General features: G+C 39.3%; 1 protein-coding gene across 2 annotated transcripts in view; it reads right to left on the bottom strand.

The window, feature by feature from the left end:
- The window catches only part of TPR (translocated promoter region, nuclear basket protein), a 111,433-nt gene that overhangs the window by 55,472 nt on the left and 28,534 nt on the right, over nt 1-27,427 (bottom strand). For both annotated transcript variants that reach the window (XM_083359063.1, XM_083359064.1), the window contains exons 13-29: nt 25,773-25,880; nt 24,637-24,863; nt 23,655-23,818; nt 21,982-22,115; nt 21,727-21,875; nt 20,310-20,472; nt 18,524-18,658; nt 18,084-18,224; nt 15,341-15,509; nt 14,156-14,322; nt 12,525-12,677; nt 9,651-9,767; nt 8,771-8,974; nt 8,464-8,648; nt 7,141-7,288; nt 5,974-6,111; nt 3,104-3,235 (exon numbers count right to left, since the gene is read on the bottom strand). In XM_083359063.1, the coding sequence (XP_083215189.1) occupies nt 3,104-3,235; nt 5,974-6,111; nt 7,141-7,288; nt 8,464-8,648; nt 8,771-8,974; nt 9,651-9,767; nt 12,525-12,677; nt 14,156-14,322; nt 15,341-15,509; nt 18,084-18,224; nt 18,524-18,658; nt 20,310-20,472; nt 21,727-21,875; nt 21,982-22,115; nt 23,655-23,818; nt 24,637-24,863; nt 25,773-25,880 (2,634 nt within the window). The remainder of the gene's footprint in view (nt 1-3,103; nt 3,236-5,973; nt 6,112-7,140; nt 7,289-8,463; nt 8,649-8,770; nt 8,975-9,650; nt 9,768-12,524; nt 12,678-14,155; nt 14,323-15,340; nt 15,510-18,083; nt 18,225-18,523; nt 18,659-20,309; nt 20,473-21,726; nt 21,876-21,981; nt 22,116-23,654; nt 23,819-24,636; nt 24,864-25,772; nt 25,881-27,427) is intronic.

The following is a 27,427-nucleotide window of genomic DNA, read 5'->3' as shown; positions in this document are numbered from 1 at the left end:
GAAGGCAAGCCTTTTCACTGGTTAGTTGTTTTCACAAGTCCTTAGTTCTAGGCTGGTTTTCTTCTTGATTAGTTTCCATCTATTATTGTCTTCTGATGCTTTGGGAAATAGGTTGCCTATTTTTTCTGTGGCAGCCATCAAATATTAGAACACTGTTATCATGTCACCACTCCTAGTCCTTTTCACTAAGCTAGCCACACCCAATTCCCACAAATATTTGTCATATGTTTTAGCCTTCATCCCCCTCATCATCTATGTTTACCATCCATTTAGACCAAATGGTCCCCCTGGTTTGGCTTACAGAACAGTGGCCATGAGCAGAGCCTTCTCAGAGACAGCACCCCGATTATAGAAATTTCTTCCAAGGAAAATATGAACAGTGCATCCGTCACCCGTTTAGAGGCAACTCCAAACACTGTTCAGTCAGGCATATGTAGAACAACACATTTTATGGTCAAACAGCACTAAGTAAATTAATACTAATGTTTTTCTTTCTTAAAATACACACTTTTAATATTGTTCTAAGCAGTGCTGGTGATGCTTTACAATAGCTGTCTGTGAGAGTTTTTTTGTAAGCCACCTTGGATTTCTCAGAAACATTTATTTCAAATTAGATATTGATTTAATAAATTAGACAGAAGAAACAAATGTTTAAATACATCTAAATCCCACAGACCTACTGCCTCCTAGGCTCATACTGCAGAGAAAATAAGGCATTGCATTTTTAGCCAGTATAGTCACAGGATTATGGGAACTGTGGTCCATGACACCCAAAAGACATTAGTTTGAGTGAGGCTGGATTAAATTATAAAAGAGCAGATGAGAGGAAGTAGAAGCAAGAAACACTTTCCATATCTCCGACAAAATAATTGGGGGGGAGAGTTGACTTGTAATTTCAATTCATTCCAATTCCTCTTAACTTCCCATTCAGTCCAAAGAGTTCTATGATTTTAGGGTGGGGATTTGGCAAGAATAGACCACAAAGCCCATCTGCGAGTTTGCTCTCTCACCTGCCTGCACACCACCTCCCCAACGCAGCACGTTTGTGTGTGAGAGACAAAGAGAGAAATCCTTTTTGTAAGTTTGCTTACTGTGCAATGCTTTCCTTTCCCCACACTTTTGCTTCCCTACTGGCTCAATCTCTCTTTCTCTGTCTCCCTCACACACAAAAAACTCTCCCTGCTTTCTCCCCCTTCTTGCCCTTTTCCTCCAGCTGCACCTGAAGAGTTGGAGGAGGTAAAAAAAAGAGAAGGGGGGAAGAAAAGGGGAGGCTCTCCTTTTTTGTAACACCTTGACTTCCTCCTCCTCCTCTTCCCCTCCTGTCTCTCTCTCTCTCTCTCTCTCTCTCTCTCTCTCTCTCTCTCTCTCTCTCTCTCTCTCTCTCTCTCACACACACACACACACACACACACACACACAGAGAGAGAGAGAGAGAGAGAGAGAGAGAGAGAGAGAGAGAGAGAGAGAGAGAGGGAAAGCTCTTTCTGCTTTCTCCTCCTTCTCATCTTTCTCTCCAGCCACCACACATTGCTGGCCACCAGCAGTTCCAGGCTGCGGCTCTGCATGACTGCTGCATTCCCCTCTCCAGCCCTACAACATGGCAGAGAGGGCAAATGCTAGCCGGCCAATGCTCGGCTTGTGCCACTTATAGAACACCAAGGTCCAAGCAAGGAAAGGTGTTGTCAACACTGCTAACATCAAATGTTATTGCTTGAAGAGATGAAGAAGTAGCCATTTCATATGTTAAACTTGTGTATTACTTTAAGAGATCGGATTAAAGTTGGGAGGGGGGAAGAGGATTGTACCTCAAGGCCATCTGAAATTAAAGAACAACGGAAGGGAAACTAATTCTTTAAATTAATTGGAGAATATGATTAATGACAAAATTAGAAAGGTGGAGAATTGTGTTTTAATATATTGTGCAAGGGGCGGAGATTTCATATTCCAGCTTCCTTCGAGCAAGCATTTGCCGGTGTATTAGGCTAATAAAGGACTTTTAAGGTAAACAATACCTCAGAGTCACTTGAAAAGCCCATATGTCGGAAACTTGACAGGTGTGGGCCCAGCAAAGTGAGGGAATGGCCGGGCGTGACAGATGGGGTGAGGCAAATGAGCTGCAGCTGCAAACCAGCAGCCCCTGAGTGCTCATTGTTTCCTGTGCATGCACCAGGAGAGCGCCCAGCTGGGTTGGGGTGGGCCAGGGCTGGGGCAGCAGGGGCCGGTCCCTTGCCATTTCTGGGACAGCCCCAGGGAGCAAAAAAAAAAGTTCCATCAGACTTTCTTCTCATAAGATCTCGTGAGTAGTTAGAAAGTCTGATGGAACTTTTTTTTTTAACCGATAGTCCCACAAACACGTGGCGAAGGCTGAGAAGCGAATGGAGAAACGGAATGCAGCTGAAAGTAAAAAAAACACTTAGGGAGGCGGGGGCATCTGAGCGGGGGTAGGCCCGGCAACCTTACCATGCACAGCTTCGGCAGGTGTCTGGCAGGGGGAGGGAAGCAACTGGTCTACCACCATACTAGTGCCACCCCGTTGCTTCTCTACCCCATGCACAGGCCCCGCCCCACCCCTTGCATGGAGTGTCCTGCTCCCACCGCTCCACTCCACCCCCATGCGGCACCTTCTTTCCAGCTCCAACGCGTCACTTCTTCTGCTGCTGTGTGGGACTAAAAATAAAGTTCAATCATTCAATTCCAACTTTGTGAGCTCTTTCTTGTCCCCGTGAGAAGTTGAAATTGATTGATTGATTGAACCTTTTTTTCTTTTGCACATGGCGTCGGAGGCCTAAAGTGAAAATGTTTTATAACACCCAGCTGAAGGCCTAGGACTGGGGTGACAACGTACATGCCCACAGAGAGGGCTCTGCATGCCGCCTGTGGCACGTGTGCCATAGGTTCGCCACCATGGCCTTAATTGCTCTTTCTTTTAATTTCTATATAGCATATATGGACATATAGACTCACAACTCTCGACAGTAACTATTAACCTCCTTTTTTCTTTTGTTGTCTCATTCTTCCTATGTTTTCAACCACTGTTAAGAAAGAAATTGTTTTTAATTCTATAGAAATGTCATGTGTGTTCTAGAATCTAAAAGGAGCTCACCTGAGTCCGGGTTTTCCATCGCTTGACATCCTCTTCCAACAACTTTTTCTCTGCTTGAAGCATCCCACTTTTCTCACTGAGCTCAGCATTGGATTCTTGCAGAGGCAAGATATCAGCTTCCAGCTTACGTACCTGAAATCATCATAGGAGACAATTACTCAGAGCATTGCTTCCCCATACAGTCAAAATACAACCATCTTTTTTGTTTGAGGGAATAAACAGTTTGTTGCCTTATATCTTTTAATATATCACCCATTTGTTGGTAAACAGACTGTGGGTTGTAACTGTAGACAGATATGTTTTAAACGAGTTTTTATATTTTCCACAAATCAATAATCAGATCTTCTTCATTCCGTAAAATTTAGAAGAACAAAACAGTTTTTTAAAAATAAGTACCAATAGCGCAATATTCTTTTAGAGTTCTGAACTGAATGAAAATCACAGATTTATAACAATGTAACCCAAAGGACTGATTTAGAGCAGGGCTTTTCAACCTTTTCACCTATTGCATCACTTTTAGAATATGGCAACATTCGAGTACCACGAGTCACCTAGCAAAGTGTCAAAAATTTGATAACCAAAAAAAAAAAAAAAAAAAAGGAAAAAGTGATAAAGTACAGGTAGTCCTTGACTTACAACAGTTTGCTTAGTAACTGTTCAAAGTTACAACGGCACTGAAAAAGTGACTTATGACCATTTTTCACACTTATGACAATTGCAGCATCCCCAGGGTCATATGATTTACATTTGGATGCTTGGCAACCAATTCATATTTATGATGGTCACATTGTTCCAGGGCCTTTTGCAATCTTCTGACAAGCAAAGTTAATGGGGAAACCAGATTCACTTAACCATGTTACTGCCTTGGTGGAGCAGTGGGCTAATGCCTCCTTAAGTAACACCAGCTGCCTGCAATTATTGCCGGTTTGCATCCCACCAGGCTCAAGGTTGACTCAGCCTTCCATCCTTCCGAGGTAGGTAAAATGAGGACCCAGATTGTTGGGGGCAATAAGCTGACTTTGTAATAATGCCACTGGGGGGGGGGGGGGGGGGCGAAAGCCCTAATAAGCAGGCACATACATAGAATGAAGGCTATTGCTAAGCACATTGGTTTGTGCTTAAATTGTAAGCTGCCCTGAGTCTTCGGAGAAGGGCGGGATATAAATGGGATTAAAATAAATAAATAAATAAATAATTTAATCTCTCTCTCGCTCTTTCTCTGTCTCCCTCTCTTTCTCTCTCTGTCTATTTCTCCCTCTTTCTCTCATTCTCTATCCCTCCCTCTCTCCCACTGTCCCTTTCTTCCTTCTTTCCTTCCTTCCCTCCCTCTCATTGTCATTTCCTTCCTTTCTTCCCTCTTTTTCCCTTCCTCCTTTCCTCCCTTCCTTCCTTCCAAATCCATTTTTACCAAGAAACCTGATGGCTACTTAACTTTAAAACTTCTATCATAATCCAAGCAACCACACTCCTCAAATCACTTTACAGACATAAATTGAGGAAAATTAATACACGGTATAGCCCAAACTATCACAAGAAGACATGCTCCTAATGATAAGAATTATTTTCTGATGGGGGATTTCCGGTTAAAAAATCAACATGAGCTCATCATCGCTTCCTAACAATAAGGCCACTTAGGCATCCTGAGCCTCCGTTACCGGAAAAGGCTCAAGAGGAAAAGGGGCAGCTGGGGATGCCCTGAACTATCTTGTGCTTACCTGCCCATTTACCGGAGCTGCGCACCAGGATCGAAAGAACCACAACCCGTAACAGGAGGCGGCAGCCATGATGAGGCCACTCGGAAGCAGTTTTCATCTCTCCCGCCATAACCTCCCCTCCTGTCTCTCTCTCTCACCTGCCCCCATCGTAAAATAACCCTCCCCTCCACGGTGACCTATTGGAGAGCAAGAGCCACAGTGCATGCCCTCCCGTTCAGTGCGAGAGTTTAATGGCATCACCCAATTACAAGCCGCTTGACAAGGGAGTTGACCGAAGTGACAGCGGACCAATCAACGATCAGAGTTGAGGCTCTTGTGAGGTAACGCCTCTCGACATGCGGCAAAATTGATATACAGCAGGGGTCTTCAAACCTGGCCCTTTTATGACTCAGTCAGGCACGCCCAGGGATCGATTTGGAGGCACAGAGGTGAGCGGCTGAGGGTTGCCCGTGTGACCTTGAAGCAGCCACTTTTGGAAGTACCAACGCTGGAGCCGGGCAAAGCGGGAGATGGGAGAGGAGCGGGCTGATTGCCTTACCGGTAACTGGGACTCCAGTGTGCCTTCCTGGCCAGCGAGGCCAACGCCTTCAGCTGTAACTGCTCGCACATTTGTGTGTGTGAGAGCAGGGATCAATGTTGCTTTCCAAGTGATAAGTGCTACTTCGGGGCTCAGCAGATGCGCCGGGATCAGTGCCGCTTTCCAGGTGATTGGTAATTCTTTGGGGCTCAGCAGAAGCAACAGGATCAGTGCCGAGCTCCAAGATGGAGCCTGGTGCAGATCCTGGTGCTTCCACTGAGCCCTGACAGCCCGAAGCGCCGATCAGCTGGAAAGTGGCACTGATCCTGGCGCTTCAGCCCTGACAGCCCCGAAGAAGCGCCGATCAGTTTATCAGCTGGAAAGTGGCGCTGATCCTGGCGCGTCTGCTGGGCCCTGACACCCCCGAAGAATACCATTCAGCTGGAAAGCAGCACTGATCCTGGTGCTTGAGCCCTGACAGCCCTAAAGAAGTGTCAAACAGCTGGAAAGCGGATGGTCGCGTACCACCTGGCAGGCCCTAATGTACCACAGGTGGTACACGTACCACCAGTTGACAAGCCCTGATTTAGAGAATTGGTTTTAGAGGCTTCAAGGACAAATTTAAAATTCATACTAACTTTTGCTTGCATTTGCTGAAGTTCTTGTTCTAATTTCTCTTTCTCTTCTCTTAATATCTTATTTGTTTCTATCAAAACATTCATGGTCTCTGTCTTCTTCATTAATTCTTCATGTTGAGCAATTGTTTTTGCAGTCACCTACAATACAACGCAATATTCAAATCCAAATATATGTGCAAATTCCTAACTTGCTTTCCATTTTTACTGTTAAATTTCCTTGAGAAATGATTACTTATTAATGCCACAAAGTATTTATACTAAACTATATGTAAAATATGTATGAACTCCCAAACTGAGGAAATACATGAAATATAATTTAGATTTTAATAATTTAGATTTTCAGCCTAGAGGACTGAGCTGCTTCCTCCTCCTATATTCTCCTTTATATAGTATGCATTTTCTGCTACAGAATCTTACGTAGTAACAAAACTTTTAGGACATTTGTGTACTCATGTTCATATCCAACTATTATGTGTCAACCAGGCACATTGGGTTTTATTATTATTCTATACAAACAAACCATCTTCCAAGAGAACTTGCCCCCAATTATATACCTTCTTAGAAAAATCTCAAGATTTTTCAGAGAACCATTAATTCTGTTTTTCATGTTCGCATAATCTGGCATTCTCTTATGTAGCAAAAGTAGCATTTTTGAAAACAAGTCAATGATAATCCCAAAGATGCTTTTTCAAGAGGCAGCAACTGGACTTTCTTGTTTTTCTTTGAACACGTTTTGTTTCTCATGCAAGAAGTTTCTTCAGAGCTGAAGAAACTTCTTGCATGAGAAGTGAAACATCTTCCAAGAAAAACAAGAAAGTCCAGTTGCCTCTTGAGAAAAAGCAACTTTGGGATAACCATGACTCGGATAATTGAGAATCCCCTTAAACAAAGTCAGTGGTATTGTCTGGATCAGGGGTCTTCAAACCTGGCCCTTTTATGACTTGTGGACTTCAACTCCCAGAATTCCTCAGCCAGCATGCCTGGCTGAGGAATTCTGGGAGTTGAAGTCCACAAGTCATAAAAGATCCAAGTTTGAAGACCCCTAGTCTAGATTTTATTAAAGCAATATTTCTTGAAAACTGGGGTCTTGCAAAAAGTTATAATGTTTGTTGGTTGGCTCAGAACAATCATAAAAAAAAAGATAAGAAGGAATGTGTGGATACATACTTGTACTTTCTCCCTCTCTGCATTCAGACTTTGCTGCAGCTCATGCAGCTCTCTTTCTAAATGTTCTACCTGCTGACGGTAGCGTAAGCTTTCTACTTGTGCCACCTCAAATCGAGTTTCTGCAATTTCCTTTTCTCTGCGAATAAACCTGACATAGAAAAAAAATCCTAGTTAAATTTATAGTTGTCCAAAATAAGTCTTGATGGTTTTTCTGGTCCACAAACCTAAAAACACTGATATTCAATTGAAAATAAAAACATTAAAATTTAAATGTAGTCCTCTAGAAGCCTGGGATTTAGTTTTGGCACCATTGCACTCTAGATCTGAATATGGCATCATTATTTTGGAATGAAGACTGTCCTGGGTAGCTTGCATCAGTGGGTATATGTACATGAGACAGTAAAACCTCAAATAAGATATAAACTAGATTTTGAGTGGCAATTTGGATTCATAGTTCCCTATGATCAGCAGCTGCCAAAAAAGCCAACACAGTTCTAGGATGCATTAACAGAGGGATAGAATCAGGAACATGTGAAGTGTTAATACCACTTTATAATGCCTTGGTAAGGCCACCCTTGGAATACTGCATCCAGTTTTGGCCACCACAATGTAAAAAAGATGTTGAGACTCTGGAGAAAGTGGAGAGAACAGCAACAAAGATGGTCAGGGGACTGGAGATTAAAACATATGAAGAATGGTTGCTGGAATTGGTTATGTCTACTTTAATGAAGAGAAGGACGAGGGGTGACATGATAGCAGTCTTCCAATATTTCAAGGGCTGCCACATAGAAGCGGGAATCAAGCTACTCTCCAAAGTATCTGAAGGCAGGACAAGAAGCAATGGATGGAAACTAATCAAGGAGAGAAGCAACCTAGGACTAAGAAGAAATTTCCTGACAGTTAGAACAATTAAACAGTGGAACAACTTGCCTCCAGATGTAGTGAATGCTTCAACACTGGAAGTTTTTAAGAAGTGACTGGACAGTCATTTGTCTCAAATGGTATAGAGTTCCTGCCTGAGCAAGGGGATGGACTAGAAGACCTTCAAGGAGCCTTCCAACTCTATTGTTCTGTTCTATTATCACACAGTAGATCACAGAGAACATATAGGGTAAAAATTCAAGACGGTGCAGACAATCATGGTGCTATTTGTTTACTAGCATGGGCCTTCTAATAGTTGCACTGCTCCTAATATATTTTCACGTTCAACGTCTCACATACTGCATACAAAGTGAGCTGCAAAATGCGTGTTTGGTATGCATGTGGCACCATGTAAGCATTAATCAAATCTGTATTAGATCAACATATTGAACACAAAAATACCTGAGAATTTCTACCATTTGCTCTTGTGATTTTCCTTCTTCACTGAGAGACACATTCAGGGCTCCTGGCACACCTTCCTTCATTGAAGTCATCATCTTGTTGCTCAGAGTTTCCAGCTGTTCGTGCAACAGCTGGCTTTGTTTCTCTAAGTCTTCACAGCGAGATGCAAGCTTAGAAGCTTCATCCTAGGAGAGAAGATCAACACTGATCATCCCAGTGAAACAAATAAAACCTGAATTCAAAGACTAGGCACAGTCATAAAACCTGTCACAGATTATTAGAATCAGGAAAATAAAACACCCTTCACCTTTAATGCTCTTTCTTGCTCTTCCCATGAAGCTCTGCTCTCTCGCAAGGTGGATTCTGCTTTTTGGGCTGCTTCCTCTAAATGCTGCTTTATTGTGGAATTCTTTGCAACTTGCTCCTTGACAGCTTGTAAAGCTTCAACATCAGAAGAATGAAGCATCAGCTCCCGTTCATATTTACTTTGAGCTTCAGCAGCTATCTTTGCCTATAAGAAGCCAGAATTATCATTGCTTCAGTTTGTAACAAATTCAATGATTTATTTTGCATATGGTTGCTTCCTAAATAAGAGCTTTATACTTGCTAAATACAAATATATCTATGCAGAAAACAAAATCACCATGAGTCACACCAAGTTCACCATGAATGTTCCCCTAAAATTTTTGACATAAATGTTGCATTAGGAGAAAATAATGGGGTTCAATATTATTCAAGCAAAGTATGCAGAGAATAATACCAAAACAGAAATAATATATAGGTGGATACTCCCAGAAACTTAATGTACAAGTTGCAGTCCAACGTTCTATGTGCACCCCATGCATATCATATCACCGTTGAATTATGTGTATGAAAACAATGGGTGGCCAAAAAAGCCCCGTTGATTTATTAGGGATCTGTGAGTAGTAATAAAAGATGATGTAGTAAATCTCTTTTAGACTCTCAAGAAAAAAAAATCTTTCCAAATCACAGAACAGCAACAATAAAAGAGCATTTAATTTTGAAACATCTTCTGTGAAATGGGGAAAAACAAATAAATGTTAGAATGCCTTCTTCATAATTGATATACACTTACTACTGACATGCAAAAGCAATCTAATCAATCTACCCAATTTAACCAATACTTAATTCAACTGCAAACATCTGCCAACATTTTAGAACCATACTTGCTCTTGGCAGTCCCGTTTAGCTTGTTGTTCATTGCTGAGGGCTGTGTTTGCTCTCTGGAGAGCTTCCTGAAGTTCAGACTTCATATTGGAGAGGTTTTTCTTTAACTCGGAAAGCTGCAAATAAAGCATGAAGGATCCATTTTTTCTTTTTTTAAAAAAATGGTTATCTAAAAAAAATAGTATAGACCTAGGTTTGAAAATAACAATGATAAAAATGTCCAGGCTCCTTAAGCAATACAGTATTTTTTGCCTATGATATGAGAAATATAAAAATGTTTGGGATGATTTACGAGGGAAATGTACTAAATGCTTAAATATAATGGATTTTGAAGACTTGAATATGCTTAAAAAATGAAACATTGATTATAAATGTATTCTAGTTTAAGACGGATATGGTTTTTTACAGTATATTATTTCTGTCCTTTGTTCTTTTCTGTTTCAGGATATGAAAAATGTAAGTGTTGGGATGGTTCATATGAGGAAAAAGACTTCAATATATAAGTGTAATAACTCTAAGAACCCCTTCATGGATTACTGCCTTGTCATGGCGAAGCTATGAGCTATACCGTGCAGGGCCACCCAAAATGGACAGGTCATAGCAGAGAGTTCTGACAAAACGTGATCCACTGGAGAAGGAAATGGCAACCCAATCTTTGCCATGAAAACCCCATGGACAGTACCAAAAGGCAAAAAGATATGATGCTGGAAGATGAGCCACTCAGGTCGGAAGGCATCCAATATGCTATTGGGGAAGAGCAGAGGGCTAGTACTAGTAGCGCCAGAAAGAATGAAGTGACTGGGCCAAAGCCAAAAGGACGCTCAGCTGTGGATGCATCTGGTGGTGAAAGGAATGTAAGATGCATGAATCAAGCTGGACATGGTCAAACAAGAGATGACAAGACTGAACATCAACATCTTAGGAATCAGCGAACTAAAATGGACAGGAATGACCATCAGGTATACTACTGCGGTGAAGAATCCCTCAGAAGAAATGGAGTAGCCTTCATAGTCAATAAAAGAGTAGGAAAAACGATATTGGGATACAATCCCCCAAATAACAGAATGATCTCAGTTCAAATCTGCTTCAGTGACTCCATCCAGCCACCTCATTCTCTGTTGTCCCTTTCTTCTATTGCCCTCAATCTTTCCCAGTATTAGGCTCTTCTTCAGTGAGTCCTTCCTTCTCATTAGGTGGCCAAAGTATCTGAGTTTCAACTTCAGGATCTGGCCTTCTAAAAAGCAGTCAGGGTTGATCTCCTCTAGGACTGACCGGTTTGAACGCCTTGCAGTCCAAGGGACTTCCAAGAGTCTTCTCCAGCACCATAGTTCAAAGGCCTCAATTCTTTGGCACTCAGACTTTCTTATGGTCCAACTTTCACTGCCATACATTGCAACTGGGAAAATCATGGCCTTGACTATATGCACTTTTGATGACAGGGTGATGTCTCTGCTTTTTCGTGTGCTGTCTAGATTTGCCATAGCTTTCCTCCCCAAGAGCAATCGTCTGTTAATTTCTTGGCTGCAGTCCCCATCTGCGATGATCTTGGAGCCCAGGAAAATAAAAACTGTCACTACCTCCATTTCTTCCCCATCTATTTGCCAGGAATTGAGAGGGCCAGATGCCATGATCTTGGTTTTCTTATTGTTTAGTTTCAACCCAACTTTTGCACTCTCCTTCTTCACCCGCAACAAGAGGCTCTTTAGTTCTTTTTCACTTTCTGCCATTAGAGTGGTATCATCTGCATATCTTAGGTTGTTCATATTTCTCCCAACAATCTTAATTCCAACTTTTGATTCATCTAGCCCTGCCTTTCTCATGATGTGCTCTGCATATAAGTTAAATAGGCAGGGTGACTGTATACAGCCTTGCTGGACTCCTTTCCCAATTTTGAACCAATCAGTGGTTCCATGTCCAGTTCTCACTGTTGCTTCTTGACCTGCATATAGGTTTTACCAAGCTGCTTAACCCTTAACCAGCTATATACAATCCCAGACATACTCAAAAATCCAGAAGCAAAGTCTTTGACCCCCAAAGATAGAAATAGAGATACAAAGATACTGATTCTAGCAAGAGAAACAAAGATAGAGTGGTGGACAGAGAAAATTTCAGAAAGAGAACATAATATGAATGAATCATATCAGATGATGCAAATGTATGGATCCAGTATTTTAACCCTGCAATTCCATGTCTACAATTCCTATATTCAGGAATTTTGATTCCAATTTATATTCAAATAACCTATTTATATTCAAATAACCGCATTCAGCTGATGCTGATGGATGCTGATGGAACAGTGTGGGAAACAATTCTGTATTAAATCATTCTTCCCACTCTAAATTTCCATAACTTCCAAAATCTCCCAGCTGAAATTGCAGCGATAGTAACATGGCCAAATTTTACTTCCCTCATTCTTCTGACAGAAAACTTCCCAGGATTAGTGTTTTCCATCAAAGAAGAGAATCAGTTGCATTTTGTAACATGATTTCTAAAGAAAATGTTTTGGAAGAATGTTTGATATTGTTAAAAATTTGAAAATTATTTCAAGTTTTATCTTAATTGTGCTAGACAAGGAACAAAGTGCTTAATTTTCAGTTCTTCTGCAATTCTTTGTAAGAACGCAATACAATATGTACAGGATGACAAATAAAAGCAGAGCAACTTCTCAGCATCTAAAATAACATGAACATGATCACAGTCTTTGAGCTATGTGGAAAACTTTGTTGAAACAAAAATGTTTCAACAAGAAAAAAAAATGATAATCCAAAACAGGCACACTTAAGATCTTATATGTTGTCCCTGTGCTACTTTTCTTTTCTAGTTACAGACAATAACAAGAAAATCTGAGGCGGAAAATAATCATGTTGTTATACCTGTTGTTCCATGTTTTCTATGGCTTTACGTTTTTCATCTTGAAGCTCCTGTTTTTCTTTCTCAGCCTCCATTAGTTTCTTCTCTAGCTGGGAATGATACTCTGAGGACTCTTTCAAGCGAGCCTCAACAGTGGCCCGGACCTCTTCAGTCACCTACACAGCAAATGAAATCAAGATAAGAGTATATTAAGAGGCATGCATCATTGCAATTGTATTGCTTGTTTCTTCAGCATGGGAAGTGTAATTTATGTATCTTAAGACAATTCTGTAGTCCAAATTGACTTAACAGCTAGTCTGCTCATAGCTTGATATTTTTCAAGTATAAAACATGTCTGAAAAACATGAATGGAATAATAGCATGCTTTAAAGTTCCAAAGACAAGCAAAATACCTACATAAATAAAACATTTGGAGAAAAGCAATGCCCTCACAGCATTACCACTTATCCCATTTTGAAAATATATTGTTTCAACTGATTCATCTGACTCAATCAACGAAAAATGGAAAGAGAAATATAAAGGTTAGGCATATTACAGCATCTGATGAAGTCAGTCATACCTTATGAAAGCTTGTATCTTTTATTTTTTCTTAGTCAATGCATATTCTACAGCAGTCATTCAGAGAGCATATATATCTTACAAGGGATTACATCCAATGAAGTTAAGTCAGTTTACAGGACAATTAATTTAACCCAGACCCTTAAAAAGTGGAAGTATTTTGCTTTAGCAAGAGAAATACAGATCATTTTGGAAACACACTCGAAAGTCAAACTGACTGTCTTTCTTTACCATTTGTTATGTTTTCAAATGAAATAGGAAAGGACAAAGGGTTAAGTGGGTGAAAAAAGTGTCTTGATGTATGAAAAAACAAGTGTTCTTGATATATCAATTTTTTACAGTACAGATGGGCAAACCCAGCTTCCCCAAGTGCTTGCTTTGTATTTTCAAAAGCCTTTCTGACCAATGAATAACTGTTACTTGATATTTTGAGGTGATAAAATACATGTGTTCAAGACTAAAGTAGGCTTAATCCGTTAAATAAAGAAACCCTATCCATCTTCCAAATCAATAGGAAAAAGCAGCCAAAAATGCCAGCCCAATCCATGTGTCAGATGTTCCACCAGCTACTTTACATTAACCAACTACTTAAAAACTTGATATTCCATTCTTCCTCCTGCCAAACTAAGTAAACATCCTGGTCCACCAAGGCCTGGCTAGTTCTAGCTTAAAGCTTGCAAAGAACAAAGACTAACATTCTGAATTTCATCTGAAAGCAAACTGGCATTCAGTATCACTGAAACAAAATATAGATGATATGACCAGGAAACCTTTCATTAGATGGCAATCTGGCTACAACATTCTGAAACTGTTCAGAAATACTTCTCCTTAAAAGAATATCGGAATAACTTAATAAAGACTGAACCAACCCTTGTCTAGGATCAGATGTAGGGGACAAAAAATAATTGTAGTTAATTAGGAGCAAGACTTAAGTGCCAAATGGTCTTTTGAACCTTAAATGGAATACTTTTGTCTTGTTACAGGTCCCAATGAAAAGATTTTCATGTGGAATTTCATCATGAAAATAGTTCCATAGCTGAATTATATTTAGTGGATAATATTAAAAATAGTTTACCTGCTTTTCTTTGTTAAGGGATTCTTCAAGGCTCACAACCATCGTACGGTACTGCTCCACATTACTTGTGGCAGTCTTTAGCCTCTCCTTCAAATCATTAATTTGGTCATCAGATTGCCTCAATCGATTTACAAGATCATCCTCATTCTCTCCAACACTAGACTGGCCTAAAAATTTAGAAGCAATTATAAAATAAGGATTTATTAACTGAATTTATAGCATATCTGTAGTACATTTTGAGTACAAAATAATCTTTTCTCAATTGATTCATAACTTTCAATATTTATTTACAGGGTTTTTTAACATAAAAGAATGACTTACTATCAACAAAGTTTTGAAATTTAAGTGCTTTTAAAGCTGGCAAACAGATAAAATCAGTTGTAGCCATTTCACTCATACAAAGCCAGAAACTGATTTGCAGTTTATAAACCAAGATACTCCCCCCCTCCCCGCAAACCAGGAAAAATGGCAATGTCAATCTACCACTGCACAGGCTATAGCTTTGCCTGTCCAACAATGCTCTGCCTACTGCAATATCTTCAGCCTCCACAAAACAGTATACAGGGGGTCCCTACTTAACAACCAAATTTTTGACAGTGCTGAATGAGGGGGACTTATGACCGGTACATGTCAGTCACAGTGTCCACATGGTCACATGATCACAATTCAGGCACTGGGGGCCCAGCTCACAATTACTTTGCAGTGTTCTGTGATTGCCATTTGCAACCTTTTTTGCCAGCTTCTTATAAGGAAAGTTAACACGGAAGCTGGCAGGTAGCTGCAAATGGGGACCACTTTACAAACCATGTCAATTTGCTTAATGAGCAAATTGCACAAGAACTGCAATTGCCATCGCTAGAATTCTGGTCCTAATTACTATTGTTAAGTGAAGAATATCTGTATATTTTTCCTTATCTTTGAATGGCTTGCACACACTTGGCTTAGGACTTTACACTCCACCAATTGTCATTTGGGGCCAACATTAAAACAAATTAAATCTGAATTGCACCATTTAGAAGATTTATTAAAAATCCCTCACAAAACAGCATCATGCAAGACTTATATTTAGCTTCTTCAAAATATTTCTGGCACACTGAATTCTTCTCATCCGGCTAAGGTTCTTCTCCCCATGTATTTGCATTGGGTACCGGTTGTTGCTGGCAACATACTCTTTTCCCCCCTTACCTTGGCCAGCAGCTCTCTGCAATGACTGAGAAGCTATTTGAGCTTCCATATTGTGAAGCTGCTGCTTTAACGCTGCTATCTCCTTTTGAGCATTCTTCAGCAGTTCTTTGGTGTTAGCATGAAGATTCACTTCAGTTTCACACTGTCTTTTAGCATCCAAGAGGTGAATCTGAGAAGGAACATTACAGTACTTTACTTCAAAGCACCACACTTCATTTTCTGACAAAATAGCTGAAAGCACACTCTTTACCTAAATATCAAGATTGTTCTGGCTTTTTCTCTCAAAACAGAACGTTTAAACTTATCACCGTTTCATTACTAAATATTAAAAACTCCTTACTCCAAAATATAAAAGAATTGAAATTCTTTCTGCCCATGTGATAATTTGAGTGGTACAAAACCTGCATCCGTCCACTGATATAAAAGCACTACAAGACTTAGAATTCAAAACATCTAGAGAATATTATCTTGTCTCCCACTGGCATAAAACCTTGGCTACAGAATGCTGTTGTAAATCCTTGGCCCTCTTAAGGAAAGGGAATTGAAAGGCAGGAGAAAAACAGGATTCTACAGCAGCCCTTCAGATACAATGAATCCTTTTACAAGATAATCACAATAGACAACATCACAAGTACAGTGTACATAATGTGACTTGGCGTGATCCTGTCTTACCTATGATGCCAGATGACAAATAGAACAGAAGTGGAAGCAGGGAAAAAATCCTACTGCTGGCAGGGATGATCAAAATATCTACTACCTGTGCCAGAACTGTCATGTCAGAGATCCACTAATACACCTCCATCCCCACAAAAGTGGGATAATTCCAAATGCAAATAGTTATTTTAATCTTTTCTATTCCATAAACAGACGTTCTCCTCCTCATCCTCTCAGCAAGAGGTTCCTACATCAGCGTTGTGATGGAAAGATGTTTTAAATGTGTTCACTTAAGTCTGCATTAAAATAAATTCATTTAATTATTTTTTTAAAAAAATATATTCTATTTGTTGAATAAAATCAAAATAGCTATAAGGACAATGCAGTAAAAGTGCTACACTCAATTTGCCAGCAAATTTGGAAAACTCAACAGTGGCCACAGGACTGGAAAAGATCAGTTTACATTCCAATTCCAAAGAAAGGCAGTGCCAAAGAATGTTCAAACTATCGCACCATTGCACTCATTTCTCATGCTAGTAAAGTCATGCTTAAAATCCTACAAGCTAGACTTCAGCAGTATGTGGATCGAGAACTACCAGAAGTACAGGCAGGATTTCGAAGAGGCAGAGGAACTAGAGATCAAATTGCCAACATACGCTGGATCATGGAGAAAGCTAGGGAGTTCCAGAAAAACATCTACTTCTGCTTCATTGACTATGCTAAAGCCTTTGATTGTGTGGATCATAACAAACTGTGGCAAGTTCTTAAAGAGATGGGAGTACCAAACCATCTTATTTGTCTCTTGAGAAACCTATATGCGGGTCAAGAAGCAACAGTGAGAACTGGACATGGAACCACTGATTGGTTCAAAATTGGGAAAGGAGTCCGGCAAGGCTGTATACTGTCACCCTGCCTATTTAACTTATATGCAGAGCACATCATGAGAAAGGCAGGGCTAGATGAATCAAAAGTTGGAATTAAGATTGCCGGAAGAAATATCAACAACCTAAGATACGCAGATGATACCACTCTAATGGCAGAAAGTGAAGAAGAACTAAAGAGCCTCTTGTTGCGGGTGAAGAAGGAAAGTGCAAAACTTGGGTTGAAACTTAACATTAAGAAAACCAAGATCATGGCATCTGGCCCTCTCAATTCCTGGCAAATAGATGGGGAAGAAATGGAGGTAGTGACAGATTTTATTTTCCTGGGCTCCAAGATCACTGCAGATGGGGACTGTAGCCAAGAAATTAAAAGACGCTTGCTCCTTGGGAGGAAAGCCATGGCAAATCTAGACAGCACACTAAAAAGCAGAGACATCACCCTGTCAACAAAAGTGCGTATAGTCAAGGCTATGGTTTTCCCAGTTGCAATGTATGGCAGTGAAAGCTGGACCATAAGAAAGGCTGAGCGCCAAAGAATTGAGGCCTTTGAACTATGGTGCTGGAGAAGACTCCTGCGAGTCCCTTGGACTGCAAGGCGATCAAACCGGTCAGTCCTAGAGGAGATCAATCCCGACTGCTCTTTAGAAGGCCAGATCCTGAAGCTAAAACTCAAATACTTTGGCCACCTAATGAGAAGGAAGGACTCACTGGAGAAGAGCCTAATGCTGGGAAAGATCGAGGGCAATAGAAGAAGGGGACGACAGAGAATGAGGTGGCTGGATGGAGTCACTGAAGCAGTAGGCGTGAGCTTAAATGGACTCCAGAAGATGGTAGAGGACAGGAAGGCCTGGAGGAATGTTGTCCATAGGGTCGCGATGGGTCGGACACGACTTCGCAGCTAACAACAACAACAACAGCTATAAGGAATCTTTCGCATTTTGTTTTACTATTCTGTATACTCTTAAGAAACCAAACCAGTCATCCAGAACTTAAATAAACTTCCAAATAAGGAATTTATAGTATCTTGAACTATAAATGACTAGATGGCTTCCTAGTCCTCCCGAGTCCTTCGGGAGAAGGGCAGTATATAAAATAAATAAATAAATAAATAAATAAATAAATAAATAAATAAATAAATAAATAAATAAATATTAAAAATGCTCAGAAAGTCATATGAACATCTAATTTCTTCAGTTTCTAATACTTACATCCTGATTTTTGGAAAGTGTGTGTCTTTGCTCCACCTCATTTTCCAGTTTTTTCTTCAGCTGGGCTATTTCTCTTTCCAACTTCTCAATTTGATTATTGAGCCTCTGTCGAGTTTCTGTCTCTCCCTTTTCCAAAATTACCTGGTAAGTAAAATACATTTTAATATGTAGTATTTCTGCCAAATCTTGCTCATATTTACCAAACATAATCAATAACAGCATTGCATATCAGTAGCATGTAGAACTTAATGATGCTTTTCAGGAGATTTTTGGTCCATATCTTTACAGTGTTTCCTCTATCACATCAATTTTAAGATATGTGGATTCCACCGCCCAGAGTTCTGGGATATGAACTCCCAGTGTCTTGAAACTCACCAAGGTTGAGAAACATTTTTGAGGAGAATAGAGAGAAAAAAATAATACAATACAACTGAACATACCTGAATAGATTGCAGATTAGTAAGGAGCAGATTTTGTCCTCTATGTTCTGCTATTAAAGATTCTTTTTGCTGAGTCAAACGAATTTCAGCCATTTTTAAAATATCCTTTTCTTTTTTCAAATTCTCTGCTCTCACCTTAGAAAGAGATATTTCACCTTACATTAATTCAATCCACATAGTATTTTAAATCCAAATTCACTGTTCCAACATCTGAATACATCAAGTTAAAGTGGATCAATCAATTAGTTCTGTTCCTTTATTTTTTTCTAATTTTGGGGTTATAATGGTAGGAAGATATAAGCAATTCTGTAGAAGATAACAAAGAAATGTGATTCTAGAAAGGATATGGCATCACATTAAGTTATTATATGCCTTCCACTTAGTTATTGGTCTCTGATATTTTTAAAGGAATCTATCTTGCTTTCTCCCAACAAATCACTTACAGAAACTTTAGAAAGAGCCAAGTAAGAACAAATCAGCATGTATTAGCACACTGTACAAACAAGCCAATATTCCAAAGAATGTCAGCTTAATGAAAGGTAATGATAAGCCTATTTTATTATGCTTGTATATTTATTTCACATTCCTTCCAAATTCAAATTTGGCTTATGTATTACTCTTACTTTTAAGAATATATATTGTTTACTCTTAAGCTGTTTCAAAGAAAACCTACAACCATACCAATTACTTAAAAATATTAAAAATAGTTAGAATAATTAAAATGATCTGTATTTAAAGGTATGTTCACAGAGTTACATTTTCAAGGTCTAACAAGGAAACAAAGCAGTTAAGGCTTTTGGCTCCAAAGAGAATTTCTTTCAAAACATTTGGGTCAACTACAATGTAGACTTGAGAGCAGTCTGCAAGTATAGACAAACCACATATGTCATCAATTACCTTGAGAATGAACATGTACAAGTTGCCCTTTCAGATATTCTTAAGATTTTTCATGGCAGAAAGGAGATTTGCAGCTGGACCTCTTGGGCCAAATGTCTATGCACTGGATCCAAATTATTGATCAAAACAGCAGCAACATACATTCATTCATTCATTCATTCATTCATTCATTCATTCATTCATTTATTTTGATTTATATACCACCCTTTCCCGAAGGACTCAGGGCAGTTTACAGGGTATTTAAAACAAGAAATACAAAAGTTAAAAACAATTTAAAAAAATACATCAATCCCTGAAAAAAGTAAAAACCCCAATTAAATTAAAATTAAAATTCTCAGCCTGGGCCAGAGAGCTCGAAGAGCCAGGTCTTCAGGTCCCGGCGGAATGAACGGAGGTCGGGGGCAGTCCTGAGCTCCACGGGGAGCTGGTTCCAGAGGGCAGGCGCACCCACTGAGAAGGCCCTCCCCCTGGGTGTTATCCGCCGGGAACTTGATGCTGGCAGCAGGTGTTCCCTCAGATATCCCAGACCCAAGCCATTTAGGGCTTTATAGGTCATCACCAGCACCTTGAATCTCACCCGGAGGGCCACCGGGAGCCAATGAAGCTCGCGGAGTAGAGGTGTTGTTATGATGTTACTTAGTTGGGTAATGTAAGCAACCAATCTCAGAGAGCACCAGGAAGTCCACAGTTCCACCCTTAGCCACAGATAGTAATTGAATGGTCCATCCAATTAACTCTGTTGCAGAAAAAATGTATTTTGATCCTTAGACTCCTCCATAGCCAAAACAAAACAATTCCTCCAAATTGGGATAAAATTAAAAGAGGCTTATTATAAGTCTTTGCCATTACAAAATAAACAATAATGTAAAAAATAGCCAGTAAGAATCACCTCTGCAACTGTTAATTTTTCATTGGCTCCTCTTAATTCTTGAGTCATTGTGTTGATGATCTGTTCTTGCTTCTGAGTAGTTGCTGACAGCTTTTGAATTTTCTCATGCAGTGATGTGATCTCTCGCCGATATCCCTCTACGTTATCTTGCAACATCTCATAACTTCACCAGGATGAAAACCAGGAAGGTTTGTTTCATTGAAATTGATGTAACAAAAGCAAAGGGGAAAATCATATTTTGAATGAGAGTCACTTTAGTGTTTGAGAATACTTAAAAGTAGCCTGCCACTCTGAATTCAGAAATGACGTATTCAGATACAGGCAACATCCTAAATTCTTGAACAATTTTTTCCCCAGTATTTACTCCAGTAATTATTTCAGAATTATATCTATAATATGGGAACCACCTATGGTGATTTGCTATTGTATGAAAGCAAAAATCAGATAAAAATAATTTGATAATATGCAACAGGTACTAAGTAAACACATCTTAAAATTAAATGAAACAATTTATTATTTCAGCAAATGCACAGAAATCTGCAGGACTAAGGAATTCTTATTTATTTGGTCCAAAGTTGATGATCCATTGCTATCTTTTCTCATCATGTCTACATTATATGGTATAACAATACTGTAAACAAATGCCAAAGGAAAAAAAACAATTTAGCTAGACAACACTGAAAATGAAGATTGTTAACTAGTGCAGACACAGAACTAGCATATCTTTTAATCAAAATTTGGAAATAGCAGATCTGCATACTGTTTTCGTCTTGTGGTTCGAATTTCAACCACCCCTTTCTTTATTGAAAGTAGGTGAGACAGACATTATAGAGAACTGCATTCTAGTGTTCAGCCTTTCCCACTTCCATCCAAATTGTTCCCTCCATGAGGGGGGAACAGAAAATATACATTTATTTGGTATGGGTATGGGCTTTTCACTAGGCACAGTGTATCCATGTGTGTTAAGTACAATCTCATATTGAAAACATTATCTTGAAGCTAACCATCATCACCAACTGCAGCTGCAGGTATAACTAAAAAGATGAGAGGGGTGTGTGTGGAAACAATAAAAACCAATCATATGGCATTCCCAGTTCCAAAGCTTAGATGATGCTTTGGTGGTGCAGTGATTGGAATGCAGTTCTGCAGGCTGATTCTGCCCACAACCTGCAGTTTGATTCTGATGGGGATCTATAAACTGCTTAGAGAGGGGTGTGAAACACTATGAAAGGGTATACACAAGTCTAAGTATTACTGCTAGTGCTATTGATGCTATGCTGATCCAATGCACAATTATCAGACATTTTATCCCAAGAAATATGTGAATTGATAACTGGAACTTTCTCATTAGTAGTAAAACATGCTAAATCAATTGTGAAGGAACTTCTTTTAGTGAGTGTTGCTGATTTTGGCTTACCGCTTAGAGGCAAATTCAAGCTGGGTAGAAATCTTTGTATTCTGTGACTTCAAGTCAGTAACCTGTTCTTGAAGCTTCTCATTTTGTTCATTCAGCAGCTTGTCATTCTCTGCCTTTTCTTTCTTATAGTTCTCAAAAAAAGTCTGCAGCTGTCAAGTGCGTAAAGTAAACAAAACCGTAGAGGGGTAAACAGAGGGCTAGAGAGAAGAGAAGCATGTCTGATTTTGTTAGCATGTGAAAGGCCAAAACCCATACCTGTTTAAGAGCAGCCTTTGCTTCTGCTGCTTCAATTGACTCAATCACTGGGCCTGAAGTTGGAGTTGAAGCAGAACCTGACAGGCGTTTAGGGGTTGATGTCAGAGACAGTTCCTCAGGCAAGATGCTTGAAGCTAAATTATACAAAAAAAACATTTGGAAACCATGGAGATTGTATGGAGTTCAGTGTCCTGACCTCACAACATCCCACTGAAGTCAGGCAAGAGAAATCCTGAGGCAAGGTGATCTAAAGAGATTTATAACTGGCTGAAGAACTGAACCCAAGCTCCCTTGTTTTAAACTAACAATCAAACCACTTGAGCATGATGCTAGCTGTCAGTCTCATGTGTGGGCCAGATCATCAGCTTGCCAAACATTTAGTTGCCAATAGACATGCTAGCATCAATTAAAAAAAAAGTGGTGGAGGCCAAGACAAAAAATAAATCTTGATTCATTTATTTATATCTAAATGTAACGAGAATCAAATATAATCAATGTAGTTACATTCTACTCATGTCTCTCTAGTTTATCCCTCCTGTCACATTTAAAATTCATTTGGTAACAATCTCTGATGGGCTTGTGCACCTCTACATAAATGTTATCTGTAGTGACCTTTACAAAAATGTTACCTGTAGCTCTGGCATTCAAAGCTAGGAAGACTAAATTCATGTATAATAGCTTAAACCAGGGGTCTCCAACCCCCAGTCCATGGACTGGCACTGGTCTGCAACATGCTAGCAACCAGGCCATGCAAACAAGCAAAGCCCTATCTGAGGGATGCAGGAAGCACATGAAACCACACCCCCTCCTATCTGCGGAAAAACCTTTCTCCACGGAACCAGTCCCTGGTGCCCAAAAGGTTGGGGACTGCTGGCTTAAACAATACCATTAAACAAAAAATAAACAAAAAACGAATATAAAACAAAGTCTATCTGACTGCTTAAAATCAAAGGCCAAAGTCTGTTTTCTGTCTTTCCTGTTTTCATGCAAACATGCAAAAAAAAAAATAAATCCGTAAAAATAACATCATAAAAACAAGGAAACAGCAAGAAGTCTAAAAAGTTAGATCAGCTTTTCTTCATTTTCTTTTGCACTATAATTCTAAGAATTCTCACAATAATAAAGTATTGAAATCAAATTAAAAAATGAACAATTATTATTTCTATTATTCTATTTCTGTAAGGGTAAAAAAAGAGAAAAAGATAAATGTTTCCCCTGTCCAGTTATGTCTAACTCTACGGGGCAGTACTAATCTATTTCCTAGCTGAGAGAGCCAGTGTTGTCTAAAGACACTTCCGTGGTCATGTGGCCAGCATGACTATATGCTGAGGCACAGGGAACACTGTTATCCTCCCACCAATGTGGTACATATTTATCTACTTTCATTTCTATGGTTTCAAAGTGCTAGGTGGACAGAACGTGGAACAAGAATGGGAATTCACCCCATCAAATGGTGCTTGGGTCTTGAACTGCCTAGCTTCTGGTCAACAAGCCCAGCATCTTAATCGCTAGGCCACTGTACTGCCCATTCTGTAAGGGTATAACCATGGTGAAAATCTACATTGTGACTACTTTTAATGATGAAAAGGCCAGACAGATTTTTTTTCCAAAGCAATGTTGCAGTTCAGAAAAACATCAACAAAAGAAAGCCTGCATCCCTGCCTAATTCTGACCTTGCAATGGAATGGCAACTCCAGTAGTTTGGGCCAACAAAATCCGATACATGTCACGCTGACGAACAATGGACTCTACAAGCTGCATTTGATGGTGCCGTGCCTCACGCAGCTTTTCTAGCTCAATTATAGCTTCTCCAAGTTGATTCTGGAGCTCAGAAATCCTGTCATGGCAAGAAAAGGTTATTTATGTTAAAATATAGAAGCTATGGTGCCAAAATGGAGGAATGATAAAAAAAACAGGAATAAAATTGTACTAGTACAGAGGTGTCAAACTGCCGGCCCACAGACCAGACACGTCATCCAGAAGCCATGCCCACCCCATTGCCGACAATGGCGAAAAGGCTCCGATACGTTGCACAATGCACGTGACATCGCAAATTTGACATGTCTACGCTAGTAGAATTCTAAATTTAAAGAAGAGGTATGAACTAGTACACTGTGATTTTTGCTTATAAAATGGACAGAACAGAGTTTCTGAGAAGTACCTAAATTTAGAAAATGTTCATCAAACATTTCTGCCCATATTTCTTCATGCTATCTTTAAGAAATTTAACTAAAAGTGTAAGTTTGTAGCTATGATACAAGAAGGAAACAGTGAGTATGCATCTGATCTGAGAAGGCAACCAAGACCCCTGCTTCTTCTCAATAAACAGAAGGAAACAGTGAGTATGCATCTGAAGCTTGATCTGAGAAAGCAACCAAGACCCCTGCTTCTTCTCAATAAACAAACAAACAAATAAATAAAAGGAGTATAGAAGTTACTGAAAACATATAAGACTTACAATGAAGCTACCGGTTTTTTTACATGAATGGAAGAGAACTTGAAAACTGGGTTACTCACATATATTCTAAATTTTACCATGATTAGACAGCTCTTATAAAATTATTTTTTACTTGATCACCAATGTAATGTTAATAAACCTTGATTCTAGACACCAAATCTTGGTATTCCAAATTCATTGCCAAAGCTGCAACATACTTAGTAGAAGTGGTTTCTTGTTCTTCTTTCTCCTTTGCCTCTCCCAGCTCTCGAAGAGCTATTAAGAGGCGTTGATTTTGCTGCTGAAGTTCCTCAATGTTTCTATAGGAAACCAGGCGCTGACTTATTACTTCAGAAGAGCTGCTGATGTCTGCAGAACTGACTTCTTCATCACGGATGACATGATTACCTCGGGCTTCTTCAAGCTCCATCAATAATACTCTTATCTTCAAACAGAAAAATAGATTATTCACACTATAGAACTCTATCTGCCATCAAATAAATACATATCCTCCATTCCTTCAAATTTACAAGGTTTCATCTGTTATCACACAAACCCATTTCCAGAGTTACTCAGGTTTCAGGAAAGTTTAGTTAGCATAATTAAAACCTAACTATCTTCCATTCTTTTTTGGTGGTTTTGACATCCATCCTTAAAACCATCTCTAAACTGATCAAAATCATACCAACATTCAGTCATTTTTGCTATCAAAATTTGACAATGGGAATTCTAGGTGTTGAAGGTTAATGGGAGGCCTAGGAGCTATACATGGCCCATAGGTTATTCATTCTTAAGTTTGAATAACCAAATATCTGACTATTCAAGTTATTTTCCCTTTAGGTCAGGAATCAAATTATAGAACATAGGATTTTTTTTAATTCCTAAGGTTCGTTCTCTTTTCATGTCTATTTTCTCCTTTCCGAGCCTGTTTTGTTAAGTATTAGATGAACTCTATTTCATTGGCAGGTTGGCTCAGTCAAGGGGTTCATCTATGTGTTTCACCCTCCTCCTATGGCAGGGGTCTTCAAACTTGGCCCTTTTATGACTTGTGGACTTCAACTCCCAGAATTCATCAGCCAGTGTCACAAAAGGGCAAAGTTTGAAGACCCCTGTCCTAGAAAATATAGGAAGTCTATCTTAACAAGGCATCTGCTGGAGAGAGCAGAACTATATACAAAGCTTGTACTAAACAACTCAACAGTTCCCATTTACTAATGAAATGGAAGGTTTACAGATATTATACTTTCACAATAAAAAAGCATTTATAGATGTGTGTATTGTTATAACTTCAATTAAGTGATGGGTAGCACTTTCAAATCACGTGATTCAACAAGAAATGGTCTAGAGAACTAACCTGTTGTGACAGATCTTTGACCTGAATTTCAAACCTCTGGTTCTCTCTTTCAAAGACAGAGACATGCTTGTTTGCTTTATCAGCCTCTTCTTGTAAGCGCTGAATTTCCTGTAACCCAAAATTAAGCATGACTAAAACTCAAAATTGGTCAGTGCTTTTGAAAATCTTAGTATTTGCAAAAAATAAAGAAAAGAAAAATAATTTATAATGACTCATGTGATCTTAACATATATGTTTGTATCAGAGTAGGCAATAAATAGGTTCATGACAGTCATGTTTAACCCAGGGGTCCATTGGGAACCGGGCCATGCAAGCAATGGAAGTGTGTGCCAAATTCCATTTGCACATGCGGTGTGTGTGTGCATGGGAAAATATCCCCTTTCCCCCTCTGCTGGCAATCCCCCAAGCTGGAAAAGTTGGGGACTGCTGGTTTAACTGACTTTCTTAGAAAGAGAAAAAAGGAAAAATTAAACATATTCTATAAACGCTATCTTATAGATTAGAACAAGCAAATTAAATTTCTCTATTATTCACAAATAATGGCTCCTGATTAACAGTTGCTCAAATATATAAAAAAGTAAACTGTTCACACTCCTGTATAGCTAATAGGGAAAGTGGTTGTCAGGACGCACCCCAATCCACGTCTTAGGAAAGAAGAACTCTTAGAGACAGGATTGTCCAAGGAGGAGCTTTTACTAAAACATGATTGTCAGTGAAAAAACTAGACAGGATCTGAAAACTGTGTTACAGATTGATACTTTTAAAGTGTCCCCGAGTAAAAGCCCCTCCCCTCAGTCCATTTGGTCAGTCCCGGATCAATTAAGGTTCAGGTGTTAAAACCTTCCAAGGGAAGAGGGATCTTCCATGCCTTTACGACATTTCCTTCCTCCCTTTCAGATTCTAATTGGAGATAAAAACCAGATCTCTCCCCGCTCCCTTTCTTTGTTCTTCTCAGTTCAAAGGTTCTTCCCCTGGTCTGATGACAGCCTCCAGACAGGCTGAATAAACACCCTTGCATCAAATGGATAGGGATGGCCAATTAATATCTTCTCTTCTCCTCCTTGGGATTGGCAGAATACAGTGAGGGGTGTAAGATTTTACAACATACAGATGGGGATTTATGAATTGGATATAAATGGCATTAGTGCAGGTTCGCATCCCACCAGGCTCAAGGTTGACTCAGCCTTCCATCCTTCCGAGGTAGGTAAAATGAGGACCCAGATTGTTGGGGGCAATTAAGCTGACTTTGTAATAATGCCGCTTGGGGTGTGTGTGAAAGCCCTAATAAGCAGGCATATACATAGAATGAAGGCTACTGCTGAGCTTGTAAGCCGCCCTGAGTCTTCGGAGAAGGGCAGGATATAAATGGAATTAAAATAAATAAATAAATAAATCATAATGTCATCTCAGTCAACCCAACTATTACTAATCAGTATGCTATGACAAATATTGCTTAAAAGTTTATTCTTTGTAATAAATGAGCATTACTTTTTTTACTATATTATACAAATGTTCACCAAAATCATCTCAAAGCAGCTAAAATAACATCCCCTTAACTTAATTAATAAAATATATGGACTGATTCAATAAGAGTAATAATCAAATTATTATTCAGAAGATATATTTTAAATTGCTTGTGGGATGCCAAGGGAGAA

This window comes from Vipera ursinii (genome assembly GCF_947247035.1).
Source record: "Vipera ursinii genome assembly, chromosome: 3".
NCBI classification, from domain to species: domain Eukaryota; kingdom Metazoa; phylum Chordata; class Lepidosauria; order Squamata; family Viperidae; genus Vipera; species Vipera ursinii.
Note: the sequence above shows the minus strand (reverse complement) of the source record. Positions and strands in the feature narration are given on the sequence as shown.